The sequence below is a fragment of the Glycine max genome, chromosome 7 (assembly GCF_000004515.6).
Source record: "Glycine max cultivar Williams 82 chromosome 7, Glycine_max_v4.0, whole genome shotgun sequence".
Taxonomy (NCBI): domain Eukaryota; kingdom Viridiplantae; phylum Streptophyta; class Magnoliopsida; order Fabales; family Fabaceae; genus Glycine; species Glycine max.
Window position 1 is genome coordinate 39,042,967 of NC_038243.2, and position 16,899 is coordinate 39,059,865.

A 16,899-nucleotide genomic window follows, 5' to 3' on the forward strand; every position below is an offset into this window, starting at 1 on the left:
CAGGAATATATATTACATGTGATTTTTTCTCTCTTTATTTTCACGGAAATAGAAGTTATTTTCTAAAATAACTTTCCACTTTCATTTTATTCTATTTTATTTTTTAATCAAAATAAATTTTAAAATATCACAAGAAATGCTAAGTTGTTACCAAACATGTTGATTGAAATAACATATTTAGTAATAGTATTCTCATGAATCTCATTTCTAGGAGCATAATTTAGTCTATGAAACAAATTAAATGCCCTCCTAAGATGTCGAGAATTGTTTGACCCATCCATGTACTTTCAAACTTTCTACACAAGAACACGGTGATAATCTAATTAGCTTAATAAGACAACTACTAAGTAAATTATCTTTTTAAGTTGTTATGGCGTATTGGTCGCTCAAAATCTTTGATCTCTACCGGACCTAATGAAAAAAATGAAATCATATCTTATAAATTTATTAATAATAATTTTGATGTAATTCATGGTCTATTAAAAATAGAAGGTACTCTAGTCTTCTTTAGTCTGAATCAAGAAATCCTTTAAATATAATTCAAAATAAATCTTATTCTATCAATCATCAAAGTTTAGGATTTAATTCACACTATCATAAGAAGAGAGGTTCATGGACTTCATGATCTATATATATATATATATATATATATATATATATATATATATATATATATATAATTAGAGTCTCAAGATAGAAATAACTATTCAATCTCCTCATTTATTACACTGCTTATCTTGTTCGACGGATAACTAACTTGTTGGTTGGAGTGTCTATGCAACACGCCACTACCGGATATATATCAGGAGCACTCCCACACAGGTACACATAGAGATGCGAAACAAATGATAGAAAAATAATGTTACTTATAAGAAAAAATTGGATTAAATAAAAAGAAAGATAGAAAATATATGATCAAATATAAGATATTGCATCTAAGAATACCAACGATGATGACATGCATATGATGAGATTTAGGTCATCATCTTCTTCATACAATTTAGGTCATTTTTATGAGAAAGAAAAAATCTTACAAAAACCAAACCAAATTCATTAATCTTATCGGTAACTTTTATACTTGTTCCTTAAAGAACCATGTACCACCTTTTATTTGATAGATGAGTGACATAAAGCATTTATTTTACTTGAATTGTCATGATAATCAAGGGTTACTAACGGTAACTTACTCTATTTTATTTTATTTTATAATATTTTTTTAATTCTTATAATTTAACATTTTTTATCCTTATAAATTATGTTTGTTTTGTTTTTAGTTATTAAAATATTTTAAATAATAAAAAACATTATAAGGATAAAAAATAAAAAAATATATAATTTATAAAAATTAAAAATAAATAAATTATAAGAACAAAAATTAAAAAAATGTCAAATTAAAAGGACCAAAAGATATTTTATTTTATTTTTTTAACAGCGTAACTTATTCTATTAAGATCTACCAATTTAAATCTTAAGTCATATGTTAGTATTATTATTATTATTATTATTATTATTATTATTATTATTATTATTATTATTATTATTATTATTATTATTATTATTATTATTATTCATTTAAATTTAAAAACAGATCCCTTTTTGATATAACTAAGAGGTATTGAGGCTTCCAATTCTATTTGGCATTGAACTAATCCCCTTGTCGGCCCATTTTAGGCTTTTATTTTTTTTTCTACTACAAAATAAGCCTATTTTGGGCTTCTACTTAAAAATAGATACTTTAAATCTAGTGCAGTCAATTTCCCAAATCTCTTTAATAACTCCAAAATAAGATATATGAATTTCAATATTGGATTTTTATATTTTACACTAGAAATATGCATGAATTCAACTATATTGCAACGAGGATCGTGATGAGACAATGAACCAACAAAAAGCTTTTTACTTTAAAATATGGAGTCGTCTTTCATTAGGGAAAACATTTGAAAAAGGAAAAATGCTTGCTGTTACGAATTTGTACGAAGGCTATATAATACCGCAACAATTTGAATTTCGTCAAAGATTTACATTTAATTTTTAAAATTTGATATTTTAACCAGTAATATGTAAACATGTGAGTTCATGTTGGGTTCGTGCACGAAACTTTTATACCAGATGTTTGGAAAAACCCTAATAAATGATCTCAAACCAAAAACTAAACTTAAGAGTCAGCTACATGTAGAAAAAAGCATCTTACGATGTTCGTTATAGAAATTAGAATAAAATATCATTTTACTCCTTTACATTTATACTATTCCCTGCTTTGATCCTTTATGTTTTAAATTTTTTGCTTTGGGCCTTTAAATCTATAATGTTACTTAAAATTGTCCTTCCATCAATTTTACATCAACATTGTTAGTATTTTTTTCTATTTAAAATGATTAAATTTATCATCACAATGTTTAAATTAGTTGTTTTATCATTATAAGTAATTAAAATAATTAATTTAAACTTAGATTAACTATCATAATTTTTTATTTTTTTAAAAAAAAATTATGATCAAGATTCATCTCTTCCCCAAATAACATATCAGGATCAGTTCATCAAGCTTCATCTATTTCAAAATCTCCTTTGCCTAAGGAGAAGAACAACCCATAACCCATGGAATCAAGAAATCACTAGAAAAAGTTTTTAGCTTTCTCTTCTTTGTTACCCAAATACCTAAACAAGTAAACTGTATTCCCAAACAAATCTTACACTTGAAGAAGGGGAGGGAGAGAAAGTTGAGGACTTGGATGTTGTGATCCTTTCTTTAATTTTCCAGATGTGATGATTTGGAAGTCAATGGAATAGGATGGTGTGGTGGAAGGTGAGGAATGATGTTGACATCAACAAAGACACCGACAACATATGAGTCACTTCAAATGCCCCAAAACCTCCACAGGAGGAATGATCCAATCACGAGTTAGCAATTTGTGATGAAGGCATCAACTCACCATGCAACATGCAACCCCATTAGCTTCACTTGAAATGTGATATACTTCCACTTACCAATACTTTTTGGGGATTTAGATTTAGTGACTTTGTGGAGGTAAAGTTACATGACCATTAGATTAAATTTGCACCACTATAAAAATGAATTTCAACTATCCTGATGATTTTTAAAAAACCTAATTTAAAATAGGGTGATATTTTTGTAAATAATTGAGATTTTTTAATAATGATTTTAAAAAACATCGTTGAAAGAAAGTGTTCAACGAAAAACCGTCTTTCAAAATAAATGCTCCTTTTTTCATTCTCGCTCTCTTTCCTTCTCAGTCTCGCACTGACCCTCACCTTCTTATTTCCACCATAACCACAAGCAAAACCAGCATTGCTCACTACTAACCAACAATGCACACCAAACCTTGCCTCGAACCAACACTAACAGCCCCAGAGAAGCCACAGATCTGGCCAAAGAAGCCGTAGATCTAGCCACCAATGTCACGAATCTAGCACCCTCTGAACGCGACCCCTCTCCAGCACCTCCGAAAAACTTGCTACTACGCAAACCATGGCCAAGTCCCTCCATCTCCGCTACCTCTCCGAACCCTTCCAAGAACCATCGCAACCAGAGGCGGGCTCTCCCACTTCCCTTGGCTTCAAGAACACTCATCTGTCAAGAACCACACGCGGAAGAGGTTGGGTTTCGTCACGTTCCGTGCTTCATCTAAAATAATTTCTTCATTTTATTTATTTTTAAATAAAAAAATATTAGGGTATTGTGTTCATGTAGCTAGGAGAAGCCAGAAGAAGGAGAGTGGCGAGGGTGGATTGAAGTTGGAAGCGGAGAAAGACAATGGATTGGATAACTGTGCTCCGTCTGTGAGATACATTGTTCGTAGGCTCATTCGCGATGGATGTTCGAGAGGCACCGCAATGCCAAAATCGTATATTGTTCCGTTGTTTGCTGTGCAAGCACCTGTAGATGTCGTTTCCTGGATCAAGTATGTCGTTCTTATGTTTTGCTTTCTTGTTCAATTTGTATGCTGAAACTGAATTACTTATTTAACAATTATTTTATTTGTTCAACAAGATTTTGTAGAGTGTTATTCTTCTTAATTATCCTTTTTTGCTATTTTTTTACACCAATTGGATGTAGAGGTAGATATGGTGAGTGGACAACATTCTTGGCACTTCTGATTCGTGCATTCTTCTATATTCCTGGTATGTTCTCTTATTCATCACGTTAAATTTAGGAAATATTGAAGGAGAAACAATTTATACAATAGATCTAAAAGTGTAAAACACACCTTTTATAGCCGTCAATGAAGTTGGTGTAAATCAAAGCATTTTTCTAGGAACATGAGAAGTATATTTTGTATAAATTGTGAAACATGAGAAATAAATTCCATCTTTTTGGGACTTTGGGTTGTCGCCTTTTTTACTGTTTTCAAAAAATAAAATAAAATGCTTCAACATCTTTCTTCGTCAGGTATACAAAAAAAGGTGTTGTGATTTCATTATTGATGGCGGTGTATCTGGCTTTCCAGCATTTCCAGCATGTCATTTGTATCACTGTTGTATCTTTGTTGCTTCTAATATGAGTTGGCTTTGAAATGATGTACACTAATTGTAAATAAGAACACTAATTGGATACTCAGTCTTGCACTTTTCACTTGTTAATTCAAATAATGAAGTTGAAATCAATATTTGGTATTTGTCATAGAAATTGATTTTAGAACATGATGTTCTTTATACCATAGTTATTAAAACCAAATCAGGCCAGCCAATATTCAGATATTTTTCTCAATTAAAATAGCTGATTATTTAAAAATGTAGAGTATGGTAGAATACTTGTTTAGAAATGCACAACTTTTCATCACCACCTGAGGTAAAAATAGCTTGGCAATTCTTTTTATAATGTGTGTGAATTGGCTGGTAAATGACTAAATGCGCAGCTTTTTGGCTATAATATTCAGATATTAACATGGAGAAAGTTAAGGAGCAGATACTCTCTTTTCCAAAGCGTTCAAGCTCTGTCATGATAAATTGGTTGCAGTATTCAAATATTTTGCTCAATGCAAGTTTAGTTACTCTTGCTTTACTTCACTGAAATTCAAAGTTTAGATTCACTTTTCTTAGTTCCTTTCTCTGATAAGGAAGACATGAGGCCTAACTTTGGAGAAAGAAACAATAGGGATCAAGGAAGCATTTTAATTAGGACCAAGTTGCCAACTCGAATAACAATATGCAAAAATGATTTTAGTTCTGCCTTCAAAAAAGACATGACTTATGATTTATCTTCATGTTTTTGTAAACACTTGGAAAAATAATACTTAATTGATGGAATTGTTTTGTTTGTGACATCAATGATAGTTTTACTCATCTTATAAAACTATTGACTAACTATATATACATGATTTTTTTTTACAACTATTCACAATGTTTTTTTAAATATTCTCTACGTCATATCTTTTATCTTATTCTATTTAGCACATAATTGGTTTCACAATGTTTTATATATAGTATTTTTTATAAGCATAGTATTGGATGTAATATAATAGTGCATGCATTGGTTTCTGTTAACTGCTTATTTGCTTAATTAATGGAGTTTAGGTTCTCTGCTTTGTGCAGCCCCTCAGCAACCATAAAACCTTTGCTAATCAATTGAAAAATATTAATTTTATATTCAGAGCTCCTTATCACCATTAGATATAAATCTTACGGCTAATATTCATGTTGCAGAGGCAGTATGGTAGCAGAGGATCCATGCACATGTTGCAGAGCTATTTTTTTTTACAAGTATAGTATTTTTGTCAATTCCTAAAATTTCAACCAATTGTCATGTTCCAATTCATTGAATAACAGTAATATTTTTATATACTTAATATTTTTATAGAAGTAGATAATTCCAATTCATTGTGATTGTTTTGTGTTTAATAATATACTAGTTTGCTTAGATGTTTATAATTATTGCACCTTTTATTATTTAATGTGATTAACTTGTGTTTATTATATGTTACATTGATTTAGTCATGAAACACCATTAAAATTGAAGATTACAATAATTCACAAGAAATGAGCAACATATTTTTTAAAATGTAAAAACAATGCATGTATTTGAATAATGTTTGAATTATATCATATTTATTGATATTAAGTAATCTATAATTTGGTCTGGACTACTTGGCTTTATTTCCTATATTTGTTTTGGATTGGACTCATGTATATGTTCTTTGTAGGTTAGGTGTTCTTTAAAACAAAAGAAACATTTAAAACGGTTTCAAGAAAATTGCCATAGAAATCTTGCATTGACAACGATTATCTAAAAAATCATCATAGAAAGTTCATTTTCTACTACGATTTTATAGAAAGCCGTCATTGATATTCTTTAAAATAAAATAAACATTAAAAAAAAACGATGACGATTTCAAGAAAACCATCATAGAAATTTGAACATTAATGACAGTCTCTTGATTACAACTGATTTTCTGAGATGAATAGAAAGATTTCTCTCCTTTAGAGTGGATAATACAAATTAAAGTTTTTAGAGGAATTTCTCTCTTTTAGAGATGATAATACAATTTGAAGTTCATCAAAGAACTTCAAATTGTATTATCCATTCTAAAGGAGAGAAAACTTTTTTCTCAGAAAGTCAATTATAATCATGAGACTGATTGTCTCTTGAATTGTGAGTTTCCTGAACACATGGGAAAGGGATTCCTTGAGTGTTCAAAAGTTGTAAAAAGGATTTTTACAAAGATAGTGGAAAATCTCAAGTGGGTGTTTGAGGACTGGGCATAGGCACGGGAAGTGGCCAAACCAGTATAAATCAAGTTTGCATTTCTCTCTCCCCTTATCTCATTTATGTTATTGCAATCAATTTTGTCTTGCATGTTTAAAAAATATTATTAAATTGATTGTTACTTCTTCTTCTGCATTTTGAACCTATCATTTAGAACGAGATTAAAAGTTTGTTAGTGGGAATTGTAAGACTTAATTTACCCTTCTGTCTTAAGTTATTGAGGTCACTTGTCCAACACATGGTTTATAAAACCATGACCCGACTTTAAAATAAAAGTTCATCGGGATACATTTCAGTAAATACAATAAAAAAAAGGTTACCCTAAAACTAAAAAAACCAAAGATATGAAATTATAATTAGAAAACCCAAAATCAAATATACATTTCAATAAGCACACCCAGAAATATGTATGGTGTGAATAATGTAGATAAAATTGAAGAAGACCAAAACAAAAGGAATCTAGCAATAGCATAAAGTTAACAGGGTTTTGAAAATGATGTCGTGAAGTGGAAGCCCCTCGCAACGAAGCACAATGCCAAGCAATAGTGTTTAGGCATGGAGTTGCACCTCCAAAGCAGCGTTATGAACGATGTTGTGAGTAGAAAATAGAGCGAAGAAGGTCAATGACAATGGACCCAATGCATTATTTTTGCATGAAGCAGAACCAACGAAAGGGCTTATGAAAAGGGTCTTCAAAGAGCGTATGCGTCAGATAGAAGAAGGGTTTAGGGGCATGCATCTATGTGAAGAGAAGGCAAGGATACAATCCTTCTCATATTTAAACACAAAAACAATCTCATCAAATTGAACCCAAATGCAAGAAAAGATTGATTGTGAAAGGGAAAAAGAGACAAAATATGATGAAATCACATGAAGCAGAGAAAGATATTAGCAGGGATTGAAGTTTACAAAACACCATCGCCAAAGACATTTTATGGCGACGACCTATAATGATTGGGGACGGTGAGAGTCAGTTAGAGATTTGTGAGAGCTATAGTCTAGTGTAGAAGTAAATTTGACCTATGGAATGAGATTAATCTAACAACTCAGAGTTATAGTCCATTTTGAACCATTTAAAATACTGGTCCATCGACACAATGCTCTAGTTATGATTATTTAATTTAAAATATAAATGCAATAAACATATTCTCTTATACATTCTTTTGAACACACTTGCTAATGGTGTTTTCAAATCTAACTCCATACATATATGACCAAAATTGCCATGAGAATATACTAATGTAAGTTTATCCACCTTTAAAAATGTCCTTAAAGTCATTCCAACACGTCAGGAGAAATTATTCATTATACAATTCAGTGGGAAATCAAGGATTCTTATCAAGAATCCTACCTTCTTATTGACCCTTATCATTTAATACGAAAAAGAGTCTCTACCTTTGGACAAACAAATAGTGATATGCAACCTATCATGACCATTCCAATAAGGTATGTTTGTAATCCTTCTCATAAGAAAGCATCACCATATAATAATTGTCATGCATATCATGGTCTTGATCAAACCATTCTTAGCCTAATTGTGTTGTAATTTGTTATCCAAAACCTTGAAGTTTGCCTTCTTCCTTAAGTATTTAACCATTGGCCTATGTTTCTAAGGGGTAGACCAATTGATAATTTCATCATCAAATAAAGGAACTTCTAGACCTAGGACATAAGGCTTCTCATTGACAACCTAATGCATATCAAGTATCATGTCTTACCTTCAACACTAATTTGCCTTCCACCCACAAGGTGAAGCAATTGATATATATTTATAAGTTTTCTATGGTTTAACTACAATGTTCTCCCCTCCATTATCACTTTCATTGTTGTGGTCTTTCAACAAAATTCAACATATACAACCACTAATGGAGCTATATTAATCACTATTAGAAAACCGCAGAACATGTTTAGATGAGCCTGAAGAATCCAACTACAATGATAACCAATATAGCTTCAGCGAGCCTTTAGAATGAACTTCTGCACATCATATGCGAGATACTCTCCCCTGGGCAAACTGACCATTGATTGAACGAGACATCAAACCCCTTAACCTTACCTTTTAACCAGCACCAAGCATTGAATGTAATTTTGTCCATCAAAGTTGTGGCGCCAAAGGAGCCACCATTGTGAATAAATTCATTCCTTAAGCACCATATACACCAAACTGTTAAGGCCCATATTGCATCCCACTTTTCTTGTTCCTGCTTGGAGAATAGAAAATTTTTATGTTGCCAATAATGTGCCTCTGGTGAATTCGGCAAAACAATTGATACACGAAGCCACTTGTAGCATGATAACCAGATATTCCACACCTTGTCGCATGTAAAAAAGCAATGGTGAGGGATTCTTCTACATTTCCACAAAGAGGACACAAACAATATTTAGGATCAGCCAATATATTTCTACTCCTTTGATTTTCCTTAGTAGGTAACTTGATGAATATGTCTTTAAGTTTTCACTTTAATCTTTAAACTTAAATATTTATTGTCATTTTAATTCTCAAAAGTATGTTAATATTGTTACTTAACTCATATGACTTTTTTTATAAAAAAATAACTAACTAAAATGAATGACAAAATATACTTTTAGGGACTTTTTTGAGTATTTTATTACTTTTAGGAATAAAATTGATCATTTACTCTTTTTTAAAGGATGCGGATAAGAAATGAGAAATTATTGTTTTTTATGCGAAAAAATTTCACTAATATTATAAAATAATTTTATATTATCTTTTAATTATAATTTATAATTGATATAATTTTTAAGTTAATTATTATAAAAATTAATAAATTTATCATACATAATTATTTGTGATTAAATAATAATATAAAATATTTAAATAATATAATTGAGTTAAAAACAAATATTGAATTTGTAGAAAAGTACCTAAAAGATACTTCCAAGGAGAGAAATTTCAAATATTCTTAAGAATGAACTTATGTACATTTACGTGACAAAAAGATATTTAATTCTTTATTTAAAATAAAACAAAACCATTAAAAATCTATCTTTAGTAATAACAGAACAATTAGCTGAGCCACGTGTCGTCTCCTCCATTTTTTGGCAATTTTTTTATTTCTCCCGCTTGTTTTTTGCCTCGGCTTCGTTCCTCTTCATCTGCGTCCACGCGTCACCTCCTCTGTTTTTTGGCATTATTATATTACTTTCGCTTGCAAAACCTACATTGTGCTTCATCTGCTTCTTCGTTCCATCGTTTCCTAGTTTTTTCGAAATTTCAATTTGAATTTCAAAAACCTAGGCTACGTGCGGCTAGCTTGCAGACCTGTTAGGTCATGTCATCGAGCTATGTTCAATTGTTGATGCTATAACAAAAAACTGGGCCAGTATGTTGTGCTTTGCTTCCTCTGCTTCTTCATTCTAGCATTTCCCTTAATTTCAATTTAATTTTCAAATTTTAAAAGACTAGGCTATGTCTGACTAGGTTCCAAACCTGTGAGGTCATGTCATCGAGCTATGTTCATTGTGCACACTATATGCTGGAAAAACCGAGTTATGTGTGACCGGTTTTCATTTGTTGTGTTTCTATTTCAATGTCGCTCAACAACGACTTCCTTCACCACCATCTCCAATGAGTAGTGACGTCCTTCACCGCCACTGTCGCTAAACAGTGAGTTCCTTCACCACCGCATTGATACCATGGGTAAGTTTGTTTTCTCATCCTTTTTTTCATTTTCACCTTTCTTATTGTTACAAGTATTTCATATTTATTTTTAATTTCTCTCATTTTGTTTAATGGATTTCTTGATGCTTTTCATATGAGAAATTGAAAGGGTTTTGTCCAACAACAAGAAACTATGGGCATGTGGTGATTATCATTCATTTTTTTTTCTTCTTTTCATTTTTACTTTTGTGATTATAATGTCAAAGTTTCTTGATTTTTTTTAAATTTTAGGAATCAAAAAGGTTTCCAGTAGCAGTAAGTAGTCGTCAATAAGTGCAACGGGTTCCTTTCATTTTATGTTATGCTTTCCACAATCTCCTCCTTTGGGTCCTTCATCTTGTGTTATGTGCATATTATTGATTTTTTTTGTTTCAAAAGTTAGAAGCTCTATGAACTAATTAAACACCCATTGTTACTTACTATCACTCTTTCTCAATGTTATTGGTGCTCAGCTCAATTGGTGTGATAAGAGATGGAGCCTTAAGTTGAACAATTGCTTAAGGCCTGATTTCAAGAGAGGTACATTATCACAAGAAGAAAAAATCATTATTGAACTTCACTTCTTTCTTTATCTTATTTTTGCTGGACATCCATTTTTTCCTTAATAATATAACTGTGCTAGATGTTGCAGTTTTTTTAATATCTTCCCTGTCTAGAAGGTATGTTGTCTTGGCTTCCTTTTAAGAGTTATATGTATTCAAATATCTTCCTTGTGAGATATGGTTTCAGCTTTGTGCATCATTAGAAAATTTCACTGACATGATCACTTTGTGTATATCAGGACTGTAAGACAACTTAATAAGTATGTATCTGGCATTTTCAGAAAATGTAGCTTACTTAGAAGATGAGGAAGGATGACCCATAATATAGCCAAAACTAGTTGCTACGGTGCTTGCTTCTTTAGCTTGAAAGTTTCTTCTCTGCTTGTGCCTGTATACGTGGACATTATATTCTATAATGCAAATCAATCTTTGGTTTTTTGATGGGTAACATAGGAAAGGAGGAATTTTTAAATTTCCTATAACACTACTATTTTACAACCCGTCTATCTAATCTTTGGTCTATTTTCTTCTCATTCAACAACTCCCTATGTTCTTGGATGCCCATCATGGGCAACTTCAGAATTTGAAGTCTAACGATCATCTATGTCCAGAAGTTTAAGCTTGAAAATGGATGTTCTTCCACAATAATGCCACAAGAGCAAGACATTTAGTTTTCAATTCCAAGAACAGGATGCATCTTCAACCAAATCCATTGATCAATCTTATCCTAAAGTTGGTACGGCACAATCCAGTATTTGGATTGAAACCCTGCCTTTTTGTATAACTTTGAATGCTTGTGCATATCAATTGATGTTTGATCACTTATTTCTGCTATCAGTGTATATATTTCCTACTGTAAAACTATATTAGTAGTCTCAACGGTAATATAAATGAAATGGAGTGCTACAGGTAGATAAGATGGAGTCATTCAAAGCATGGAAGAACAAAAGGTCCAAAGAAGAGAGACACCTTGGAAGTTGAATAAATTGGAGAGGAATAAGAAGTTGAAAGTTAAGTTATTTAAGGCAAAAAGTTCATTCTACATGCACCATGTTGATTGAAAGTACTACTTATTTTGCGAACATTAAGTAAATTGTCTACTTAAATATTTAAAGTAGAAACCTCTAAAAGAAATTATAGACTTAATGAAGTGTACATTGTTGAAAACTATGTAGTTTCCTCATGGACATGGTTAAAGATTGAAAATGGGACTCTCATGGACATGGTTATGTGCAGGCGGAGGTTGAAGGGTGTTTCTTCATGTTTTCTTCTTTAATGTCTTTTTGTCTACAAATGACTTTTATATTCCTATGACCATTTCATCAATGTTAGTTAATGCTCTTGGTGTTGACCTTTCTAAAGCTATGACCATTTCATAGACTTAATGAAGTGTACATTGTTGAAAACTATGTAGTTTCCTCATGGACATGGTTAAAGATTGAAAATGGGACTCTCATGGACATGGTTATGTGCAGGCGGAGGTTGAAGGGTGTTTCTTCATGTTTTCTTCTTTAATGTCTTTTTGTCTACAAATGACTTTTATATTCCTATGACCATTTCATCAATGCTAGTTAATGCTCTTGGTGTTGATCTTTCTAAAGCTATTGGAGCCATTAGACATGCTGTAAATAAATTTGCTATGCGTAGGATAAGAGAATGTTGCTAAGATATTAGTCTTTTGTTTTTAAATGAAATAGGAATTCATCGTGTTTATTATTAGTGTTCTTATCTCTTGCAATGTTGAAATATTCTTTTGGACTATGTTTAAGAATACCATATATAGTAGTTATAAAAAAAATACCTCTGTAGTGATCGAGATTGTAGTTGTTCTAAAATTAAGTATTATTCTAAATTGATACTTCTTTTGTTAAGTATTAATTACAAAATATAAAATGTTTAAGAATTCTATATTATTGTTATATAATATTTTTAGGAGATTAAAATAATTTATCTAAATAAAATTCAATGTCAAATGTCAAATTTCCTAGATATATAGATAACTAATAATATAAGGAATGAAACCATTAAATGCAGAGGACCCTGACAATGAAAATCCAAACAAAGAAATCATGTGAGTGTTAATGAAAGAGAGAGAGAGGTATTACGAAAATAATCCTTGGTACAAGACTTTCTCAAGAAGTGATATTGCTTCTTTGGACTTTTGGAATTACAACCTCTCTCCTTGCCCATAATAATGTCATTTACTTTTCTTAAATGTTTTAATAAATATAAGTAGAATTTTCAAATTGTGACTTGTGATTGAGGTGATTGATTTTTTTCTCATCTAATCTATTATTTAAAAATTATAAATATAAGTAGATTAATCAAATTGTTTCATTATGATAGAAGTGATTATTGAGTCTCATAATTTATTATTTATTTTTTAAGTAAAATAATTATACATATAATCAAATGAATAAAATCGTACAAGCCAACTAAGTCATCATATCAACATGACGTTATATAATTGTCATGGTAGGATATTCTATTAAGTGTGAGATTGGTTGATTAGAATGAAATAGAAAGAAATGAAAAGAAAAAAAATTATATTAAAGGAATAATAAAAGTGAGATTCACACAATTTTTTTGTTGGAATTCAATTGAACCATAGATTAAATTGTACAATTACAATTGGAATTTAGAGACTAAAATTGTACAATTTAAGTCATTAATTTAACAAAAACAAAATATTTTCAAATTATCAAGTGTAAGTTTTAATGTCAGAAATTTTTCCCCATAGGACCGTGAGTATCATCATTCAGTTCACAAAGGTAGAGAAAGTGGTGAAGGAATGAAAAGATCTCGAATCTAAAAAGAAGAGAGTCCACGACACACAAAAACTCTTCCTTACACACTGACAAATAACAAAAGAATATTTTCTTTTATTTTTTATAATAATAATAATCAAAATATTTTGTTTGTTATTCATAAAAAACACACAGACATGGAGTTAAAAAATAGAAGAGAAGATAATCAGAGTTATAGCGTCATTGTTCCAGAAAAAAAATTGAATTCAATTTGAAACATCCCGTTATAGTTCCAATTTCAAAAGAATTTCAATTGAATAGGGTGTTTCCGATTTCAAAACACACTCACAAAAATTGTTAATAATTAGGTTTCCTAATTTCTTCTTCTTATTATTAGATCTTTGGACAACATAATGAGCAAGCTCCGCAACCTCGATGTGTACCCTAAAATCAATGAGGATTTCTTCAACCACTCGCTCTATGGCGGTGTCATCACACTTGCTTCCTCCATTCTCATGTTCTTGCTCTTCTACTCCGAGCTCCGTATGACACCTCTTCCAACATCATAGCAATGGCAATTCAACCTCTTATTACTGATATACACAAGTAATTATTTTTTAAAATTAATGTTATTGGAATTCATATATCCCTATTACTTACTTTTGTTACGAAATACTATATTGCATAGATAAGTATCTTTGCATCAGTCAATGAGCATGCTTTCATGCAAAAGTATACTGTAGCATGCAATATAAAACATATCTTATATGCAATATTTATAATATATATTTTTAGATTACATGAGTAATTTCCTTAAAAAAAACATGAATAATTGGTTTATCATTGTAAAGTAGTTTCATAATGATCTTTTAAATGTAAAGACATTTAGTTCCCAAAAATATTTGTGAACATAATCAAATTTTTTCTATATTATTTTGATGTTTAATATATAAAAGTCATTCTAAAACATGCATGGAGATGAATGCAATCCATTATTATGTGTTGATTCATTGTACTTTTATAAAATTCATATTTTATTTATTCTAAAAATTTATATTTTCTACTAAAGTTTAGAGTAACAATTAATTATAATATAGATGACCTAAGATTATAATTTTATGACATTCAATTTAAATACATTTAAAATTAGATAAAAAATATATAAAAATATATTGTTACAAAATAATAATCATTTTTAGTAGGCTAGGATAAAGACCGAACAAGTATATACAAAGTCGTGGATGGATACAAAAAATTTATCATCCTCGAGTATAAGGGATGGGGGATGAAGACGGTGTTGGGAAGCAAGAATGAGAAATAAAAACCTTTGTTTATCGTCGTCGAGTATAAGTGTTTTCAACTCAACTCAACCATATTTAAAACCAGCAGTGCTGCAAAGACTTTTTCAAAATGACACTCATTATACCATCAAGTGTCGAATTCAGTGACTTTCAAGGTGCTTCTGAATGAAAACAAGGTCATGTGCAGCAGCTTGATAACTTACTTAGTTATATACTTAATTAAAAGCACCTTCATTTGTCAACTTTTTTTTTATTATCCGTTATCTCAGATTAAGTTATTGGTTATGTCAGGATGTTCCAAGTAGTATGTATTACTTTATGAAAGAGAAAATATTCAGTCATTTGATTATAGAAGATTGTGCCGAATGTCGCATTGTTTACAATGACTGACAACAGACAACAAAAATTGGATGCGAATGATGGAGAGATTTTTCCAAAGCCCACCAAATAGTCTTCGAATTTCATGATCCCAATATCAACTATGTTTTGGTTTGGCCATGTTTAGAGACACCAAATTTTTCCAAAGTCCACCAACTTTTTGTAAATTGTATGCTTATTTGGTTTTTTTTGCGACGCACTGTCTTCAACAATATGATTTTATTATTTCTTTTTTTTATATAATATCTGTTTTTCTTTTGTATCATCCTTAAATTTAATTTGTACATCAAATGCACTTGCTTTTAAATTTAAAAAATAACAATATTATATGATATTATAACTATATAATCTATACCTATATTATAATTTGTATTTAAGCTTATCCGTGCAAATGCACGGTCAGTGACTAGTAATACCATAAACAATACTCCAACTATCAATTTGCGAGTGTTGGCACTTCAAACTAATTTCTGTACCTGACGCGTGAATTTATCAACAGTTGCAGTTGTGCGTAAATGCACCGCCGATTATGTACGATATTGAGGAGCAGTTTACAGCGAGACTGGAGTTTTTATTTTTATTTTACACAATAACGAGACTAGAGTTAACATTAACAGATGTATCATGAATTTTTGTATTTATTGTTCTTTAATCTATATATATATATATATATATATATATATATATATATATATATATATATATATATATATATATATATATATATATATAAAGAAAGTGTGGTATTTTAATATACATATTTTTATATTTATTTTATTTTTATAACCACATTCATAAATTATTATTTATTCATTCATGATGTAACTTTCTTCACAAACTACCCATAACTTTTATTATACTTTTTTATTTAAAAAAGAACAAGAAAAAACAATTATGTAAGGATTTTCTTTTTCCCATAATAATAATAATAATATATTTAGATTATTTAGTTAAGATTTACTTTTTCTTTTTATTTATAAGATATAGTCATTAAATTTTTTATCTCTTATTATAAGACTTTATTTTATTTCTTTTGTAGCTAATTTATTTTTTTATTAAAATAATCTTATTTATTTAAATCTATAACCAAATACTACTTTGAATTATCATTTTTTTCTCCTATCAAGATTGAAGAAGATAAATAAATTTTCATTAATATTAACAATAAATTTGAAAAAATATTATAATTAAAGATAAATTTAATATTAATTCCTAAATCAATTAATTTTTTAATAGATATAATTTAATCAAACTATATCTTGTAAACAAAAAACAAAGAGAATATTCAATATTCGTCTTTATCCAAAGAAAATAAACTTAAAGTAAAAACATAATTTTAATGACATTAACAAAATCTAATATAATAGGATGGATTTTTAACATGTAAATGTTAACTAATATTTTAGGATATTGATTAAAAAATAAAAATAAAAAATATTTATATTAAAATACGTAAAATTACATATTTTTTCTAATTTTTTTTCTGACCATAGTTTCCATCGGATACTCAAGTAAATATTTTTTCCTA

At 29.7% G+C, this 16,899-nt stretch overlaps 1 protein-coding gene across 2 annotated transcripts; it reads left to right on the top strand.

Annotated features, from left to right (window-relative positions):
* Nucleotides 1–3,265: 3,265 nt before the first annotated feature.
* Nucleotides 3,266–5,841, top strand: LOC102661498 (uncharacterized). Of its 2 annotated transcripts, none has more exons than XM_014777568.3 (4): nucleotides 3,266–3,614; nucleotides 3,692–3,920; nucleotides 4,076–4,140; nucleotides 5,662–5,841. In XM_014777568.3, the coding sequence occupies exons 1-4, from the start codon at nucleotides 3,488–3,490 to the stop codon at nucleotides 5,673–5,675; spliced, it is 435 nt and encodes a 144-aa protein (XP_014633054.2). In that variant the 5' UTR covers nucleotides 3,266–3,487; the 3' UTR covers nucleotides 5,676–5,841. The 2 variants fall into 2 exon arrangements, with proteins under 2 accessions (XP_014633054.2, XP_006583894.2); XM_006583831.4 differs by having other exon boundaries at nucleotides 3,710–3,920.
* Nucleotides 5,842–16,899: the final 11,058 nt, after the last annotated feature.

What these genes read in the sequence shown, in the direction of transcription:
- LOC102661498 (XM_014777568.3), top strand. Translation starts at nt 3,488, where the DNA reads ATGGCCAAGTCCCTCCATCTCCGCTACCTCTCCGAACCCTTCCAAGAA. An exon ending in AAGAACCACACGCGGAAGAG is followed by an intron (nt 3,615 to 3,691) that starts GTTGGGTTTCGT and finishes AAAAAATATTAG; the next exon opens with GGTATTGTGTTCATGTAGCT. An exon ending in GATGTCGTTTCCTGGATCAA is followed by an intron (nt 3,921 to 4,075) that starts GTATGTCGTTCT and finishes AATTGGATGTAG; the next exon opens with AGGTAGATATGGTGAGTGGA.